This window comes from Mobula hypostoma, chromosome 2 (genome assembly GCF_963921235.1).
Source record: "Mobula hypostoma chromosome 2, sMobHyp1.1, whole genome shotgun sequence".
Lineage (NCBI taxonomy): Eukaryota > Metazoa > Chordata > Chondrichthyes > Myliobatiformes > Myliobatidae > Mobula > Mobula hypostoma.
Genome location: NC_086098.1, coordinates 155,225,435 through 155,232,524, shown reverse-complemented (window position 1 = coordinate 155,232,524; position 7,090 = coordinate 155,225,435). Strand labels below are relative to the sequence as shown.

At 43.3% G+C, this 7,090-nt stretch overlaps 1 protein-coding gene across 3 annotated transcripts in view; it reads left to right on the top strand.

Moving 5' to 3' along the window:
• The first annotated feature begins 930 nt into the window (after positions 1-930).
• cdc45 (CDC45 cell division cycle 45 homolog (S. cerevisiae)) overlaps positions 931-7,090 on the top strand; it is a 70,861-nt gene continuing 64,701 nt past the window's right edge. For all 3 annotated transcript variants that reach the window (XR_010021204.1, XM_063073408.1, XM_063073418.1), the window contains exon 1: positions 931-1,071. Coding sequence is in view for 2 of the 3 variants with exons in the window: in XM_063073408.1 (XP_062929478.1) it covers positions 1,021-1,071 (51 nt within the window). In the remaining variant the exon portion in view is untranslated. The remainder of the gene's footprint in view (positions 1,072-7,090) is intronic.

Here is a 7,090-nt window from a genome sequence, read left to right as displayed (position 1 = left end):
GTGAGTAAGGGATTTGAAAGTTGGAGGGGGAGGGGGAGATTCAAAATGATAGGAGAAGACAGGAGGGGGAGGGATAGAGCCAAGAGCTGGACAGGTGATAGGCAAAAGTGATACGAGGGGATCATGGGCCAGGAGGTCTGGGAAGAAAGACAAGTTGGGGGGGGGGACCCAGAGGATGGGCAAAGGGTATATTCAGAGGGACAGAGGGAGAAAAAGGAGAGTGAGAGAAAGAATGTGTGTATAAAAATGAGTAACAGATGGGGTACGAGGGGGAGGTGGGACATTAGCGGAAGTTAGAGAAGTCGATGTTCATGCCATCAGGTTGGAGGCTACCCAGATGGAATATAAGGTGTTGTTCCTCCAACCTGAGTGTGGCCTCATCTTTACAGGAGAGGAGGCCGTGGATAGACATGTCAGAATGGGAATGGGATGTGGAATTAAAATGTGTGGCCACTGGGAGATCCTGTTTTCTCTGGCGGACAGAGCGTAGATGTTCAGCAAAGCGGTCTCCCAGTCTGCGTCGGGTCTCACCAATATATAAAAGGCCACATCGGGAGCACCGGACGCAGTATATCACCCCAGCCGATCAGTTTAAGTCTGATCGATTTCTCCACAAATTGCTTTCAGGGTTTTTTTTTAAAAGCTCCTTTGTGCAAGCAAAAGAATAACTCAAATTTTTGACAACTTCTTCCCCGAGAATTGAATTCCACCGGCACTCAAGATTAAAACCTTTTTTGCGAGACGTCAAATCACATCCAATCAGATCGTCGTTTTTTCAGCATTTTACCCAATAAGAGATTGCCCAATCAGAGGATAGAGTGTGTATTCTATGTCCAATCAGCCTGAGGACTTCCCGTCCAAATAACCAATCAATCCAATAGGTTGCCTTTATAGACGTCTGCGCTTACATCCAATCAGCTCTGTGTTAGTTTGTTCTTTAGGCGCCAATTTTGAGTCCGAGGGTTCACGGAGGAGTGTTATTGTGTTGAATACGTGGTTGGAAGTTATCGGTAGCGAACTATGTTCGTGTCGGATATACGGAAAGAATTCTATGATGTGCTGTTAAACCAGGTAAGGAACTAGGACTCGGGCTACACGGCAGAGTAGCTGAAGTGCAGGCCCGACATTTGTGAAGCCGGCTTAGTCATTCTTTGCAGCCTGAAACAGCTGAGGTTTCATCATCGGTTCTGCACAGCTTCCTACTGACTGGGACGTGGTGGAGTTTGCTGAGTATTTCTAGCGACGAGATGTCGCCCTTGGCAATGTGCTATAAATAATAAGCATCAGTTTAAAAACTAGGAGAAATATGTGAGGAACTTTATCATTGACGGTCATTTTATATTTAAAAAATCAACAGATAAAAACTTTGCCTTATCTTTGTAAATATCCCTGCCAAGATGTTAATGAGTGATAATGACGTTGAATGTATAGGTAAGTAACGAAGTTTTTTTTCGTTGGAAACGATTATTGCCAAGACCGTGACGTGTCGAGATTACATGTCATTTTTTGGTTTAATTGTGGTGGTTAATTTGGTAATCAAAGGGAATTTCTGGTGGTCTTATTTACCACAGTGTTGGTGAAGGGGCTGGCTGGCTAGGTATCTTTAGTTGTATGTCAATGGTGTTTTGGCCCCTGGTTGAACTGGTGTATTTGATTATCCCACTCTTCATGTTGGTCTAGTTGAAGTAACCAGCAATGATGAAGAGGGCCTCAAGCAATACTGTTTTAAGGCTATTGACCACAGAGTATAGTTCATTGATTGTAGGCTTCATGTTTCTCTGGGATGGGATGTAGACTGCTGTCAGAATAGCTGGTGACACTTGGCCATTAGATATTCTAAACTGGGTGAGCAAGACCTTGCCAGGACCTCCAGAGAGCTATCGGTGGTATCAAGAGACAATACCAGCCTGAAAGTAAGTTCAGGACCAACCTTCAGTTGTTGCTGGGCTAACATGCTATAACAGACTACAAAATGAAGTCGCATGCCATCCCTTCCTGATGAGCTCAATGTATGGTTTGCACCATAAGACAGAATCAGGGCATTTGGCCAATTGAGTCTGCTCCACCATTTCATCATGGCCTTGAGCAGTAGGGGATTGGTATGTACCACCTACCCAACAGACTCCAATGCATCTCAATCCAATTGCAGTTTTAAGATCAATCTTCCAGAATGGAAAACATCTGGCCTGGATGGAGTCCTGAGATTGTGTGCAGAGAAACTGGCAGAGGTATTTGCAGATATTTTTAATCTGCTTCAATCTGTGGTTCCTACCTGTTCCTAATTTCACTTGAAGAAAAAAGAGGTTTTATTTCCTGTGTCAACTCAGGAAGTACAACCTGCCTCAGGAGCTGCTGACTCAATTCTATTCAGGAATAATCCAGTCTGTTCTCTGTTCGTCCATCACTGTCTGGTTTGGATCAGCTACCAAACAAGACAAGAATAGACTCCAAAGAACCGTCAGAGCTGCGGAAAGGATTATTGGTGTGAAGCTGCCCTCGATCCAGGACTTGTATGCATCTAGAGTCAGGAAGCGAGCAAGCAGCATCATTGTAGACCCATCACACCCTGGACATCACCTGTTCCAACTCCTTCCTTCTGGTAGGTGCTTTAGATCACTGTATGCCAGGACAAATAGGTACAAGAACAGTTTCTTTCCGTATGCCATCAGCCTTATGAAAACTTGAATTTTAGTCTATTATAAACCAAGTTCACCTGTACATACACAGGTATACCTCATTGTATATAGTTCACAATTATTTGCACTATTGTTTTTTTGCTTTTTGATTCTGTACAGCGAGAGCTCAGGGAAACCGGCATCAAATTCCCTGTATGTGTCCACATACTTGGCGATAATAAAGGATTCTGATTCTGATTCTGAAAGGTAATGTGCCAGAATGACTGCCACTCAGTCACTCTGATGTGCACCACTGACAAGTCCTATGTGGGGCTGTTCATGGCATACATTAACTCCAACCACCCATACAACATCGCCCATGGCAATGCATCTACCACCAAAACAGATCTACAGGGATGCCATCTCACTGCTCCTACACTCATCCATGGAGCATCTTTACAGTAAAGGCACCTACAGTTCACTATTTATTGACTACAGCTCTGCCTGTAATTCCATGCAAACGTCATCAAATTCTGAAACCTGGGAGTCAACAACTTCCTTTGCAACTGGACCTTTGACTTCCTGACCACTGGACTGCAATCAGCAAGAAAAGGCAACAGCTCCTCCTTGATTATTCTCAAAATTGGTTCTCCACAAAGCTCTGTCCTCAGCTCCCTGTACACTCATGACAGCGTGGCCAGATTCTGCTCCAATTCCATCGACAAGATTGTAGATGATACTGCTATAATGGGCCATATCTTGAATAACAGTGAGTTGGTTACAGGAAGGAGATAGTCCAGTAATGTGGAGTGAGGACACATCCTTTCCCTCAATATTGGAAACAAAAAAAAAAAAAAACTGGTCATTGGCTTCAGGAAGAACGGTGATGCACATGTTCCTGTCTACCTCAGTGGTGTAGAGGCTGAGAGCTTCAAGTTCCTGGGAGCGAACATCAACAATAACTTGTGCCAGTGTAATGATGCAGATGTTATGGCCAGGAAAGCTCACCAACACCTCTACTTCCTCAGGACGCTGAAGATATTTTGCATGTCCCAATTGACTCTTAGCTATTTTTATCAAAGCAGCTTGGCATAGCAACTGCTGCACATGTGAACACAGAAACTGCAGAATTATGGACAGAGCTCAGCACTTTATGGAAACCAGCTTCCCCTCCGTAGACTGTTTGTACTTCTTGCTGCCTCAGTAAAGCATCTGGCATAATCAAAGACCCCACCCATCCCGGGACATTCTCTCTCCTCCCTTCTCCTGTTGGACAGAAGATACAAAAGCCTGAAAGCATGTACCTGCAGATTGAAAGATGACTTGTACCCTGCTGTTATAAGACTATTGACTGCTTCTGTCAGACAATAAAATGGACTTTTGACCTCACCATCTAACTGAACCGCACTTTGTTCTGATATTTTTTTTACTTTGTGCTGCATCAATACTATGTAATAAATGGATCTGTATGACCACTATTCAAGAGAAACCTTCCACTGTACACGTACATGTGACAATAATATTCCAGTTCCAAAAAGTTCAATGGCATGGACATATTGAATGCAGTGGTAAACTTAAACAAAACAGGTAGGCTCGCTGGTTTGTTCTGCATGTGGAATGAGTGGGAATGTTGCTAGGATGAGCAATGTCAGTGAGCTCTTGAGTGAGAACACAATAAAGAAATGGGGTGGTATAAGGACCATAAGATAAAGCAGAATTAGACCATTCAGCCAATTGAGTGCTCAATCTACATGGCTGATTTATTATCCCTCTCAACCCCATTCTCTTGCTTTCTCCCCTTAACCTTTGATGACCTTACTAATAAAAAGCCTATCAACCTCCACTTTAAATATAGCCAATGAATATGTCAGAAGAAGGCAACAATATTGTTGCTTATGATAGCACTGGAGACATATGGGACATGAATGAGTCTGCTGGTGCAAGACTACAGCTTCATTTACACATTTGCATCTGAGTAGTTGATTTGTGCAAGTTTATTTTTTGTTTTTAAAGGGGAAGCAATGTAGAGGGTATGAGAAGTAAAGGTATCACTTTGTATGAGATTGATATAGCAGACACTGCCCTTTAGTTGAGAGTTTTTGCCTTCAATAAAGCCATGAAAGAGTTCCCATAGCTGCCTTTGGAAAGGGAATTCTGTGATTTGGAACTAATGGTGAACTATCCATGTCAGTACCTTTCCTGTAACACCACAGGATTTTGTCTTGTTAAGCAGCCTCATGTGGCACCCTAACAAATGCCTTCTGAAAATTCAAGTAAATGACATCCACTGCCTCTCCTTTGTCTATCCCACTTGTTACTTCCTCAAAGAACTCTGACAGATTTGTCAGGCAACATTTCCTTCTGCAGAAACCATGCTGACTTTGACTTGTATTATCATTTGTTTCCAAGTATCCCAAAACCTCATCCTTAATAATGGACTCCAACACTTTCCCACTCAGAGGTTAGGCTAACTAGTCTATAATTTCCTTCCCTTTGCCTTCCTCCCTTCTTAAAGAGTGGAGTGACATTTGCAATCAACAAGTCCTCTGGGTCCATGCCAGAATCAAGTGATTCTTGACCTCTGTCAGGACTCTGAGATGTAGTCAGGTACAGGTGACTTGTCCACCTTAAGACCTTTGAGTTTGCTTGGCACTTTTTCCTTTGTAATAGCAATGGCACTCACTCGTGCTCCCTGACACTCACAGACCTCTGGCACACTGGTAGTGTTGCCACAGTGAAAACTGAAGCAAAGTACCCAGTAAGTCCATCAGCTATTTCTATGTCTTCCATTACTACCTCAACAGCACATTTTCCAGTGGTCCAATATCAATTCTCACCTCCCTTTTACTCTTTATATAAATGGAAAAAACTCAATAGTATCCTGCTTTATATTATTGGCTAGTTTGCCCTCTTATTTCATCTTTTCCCTTCTTGGAGCTTTTTTAATTGCCTTTTGTTGGATTTTAAAAGCTTCCTGATCACTTTTGCTACTTTATATGCCCTTTCCTTGGCTTTTATGCAGTGCTTAACTTCCCTTGTCAGCCACGGTTTCCTGTCCATGCCTTTTGAGAACTTCATCCGTGGAACATGTCTATCCTGTACCGTGTGAACTATTCCCAGAAGCTTCAGCAACCTCTGCTCTGCCGTTGTCCCTGCCAGTATCTTCCTCTAATCCACCTGGGCAAGCTCCTCTCTTGTGCCTCTGTAATTACCTTTATTCCTTTGGGAAGGATGTGACTTGTGCTTCTCCCTCTCAAATTGCAGTGTGAATTTGATCATATGATCGCTGTCCCCTAACGGTTCCTTAATATTAAGTTCCCTAATAAAATCTGAATTATTACACAACACCCAATCTAAGATGGCCTTTCCCCAAGTAGGCTCAAGCACAAGCTGCTCTAAACCTGATTTTCAAAATCCACTTGCATATTGAGATCCCCCATTACAATTGTGACATTGCCCTTATTACATGCCTTTCCCAGCTTCCTTTGCAGTCTCAACCCCACATATTTGAGGGCTTGTATATGATTTCCATAATGGTATTTTTACCCTTGCAGTTTCTTAACTCCACCCACAAAGATTCAACATTCTCTGCCCCTATGTCACCTCTTTGTAAGATGTAATTCCATCTCCAACCAACAGCCACACCATAGCCTCCGCCAGGGGTCGGCAACCTTTTTGCCTCGGTGGGCCGGATGGCGTATTAATGAGTGGACTGTGGGGCAGATAAATGCCATAAAAAAACTTGAAATATGGGAATTATCCATTTAAATACATCTAGTTATGTTTTGCCTCAAATTAATGAATAATGCATGCTAGAAATCATTTGTGCTTAACCAAGTAATCAAAGAACTCAAGCAACACACACAAAACACTGGTGAATGCAGCAGGCCAGACAGCATCTAGAGGAAGAAGCACAGTCGACGTCTCAGGCCAAGACCCTTCCTCAGGACTAACTGAAAGAAGAGATAGTAAGAGATTTGAAAGGGGGAGATCCGAAATGATAGGGGAAGACAGGAGGGGAAGGGATGAAGTAAAGAGCTGGAAAGTTGATTGGCAAAAGGGATAGAAGGCTGGAGAAGGGAGATGATCATGGGATGGAGGCCTAGGGAGAAAGAAAAGGGGAGGGGAGCGCCAGAGGAAGATGGAGCAAGGACTAATTGAGAGAGGGATAGAGGGAGAAAAAGAAGAAAAAAAAGGGAAAAAAAAAAAAATTAAATAAGGCAGGGGTCCCCAACCTTTTTTGCACTGCAGACCAGTTTAATATTGACAATATTCTTGCGGACCGGCCGATCGGTGGGGTGGGGGGTAGGGTTGCCAACGGACAAGAGTAGCAGTCAAATACGTTGGGTTTACCCAAAGAAAGACTACAATGACCATGAAGCCTTGCGCGGGCACCAGTGCACATGCGTGCATCTGCCAATTTTTTTTTCCCCCCACAAATTGTTTTTGGCGATTCTGTTCGGGATGGGGTTAAT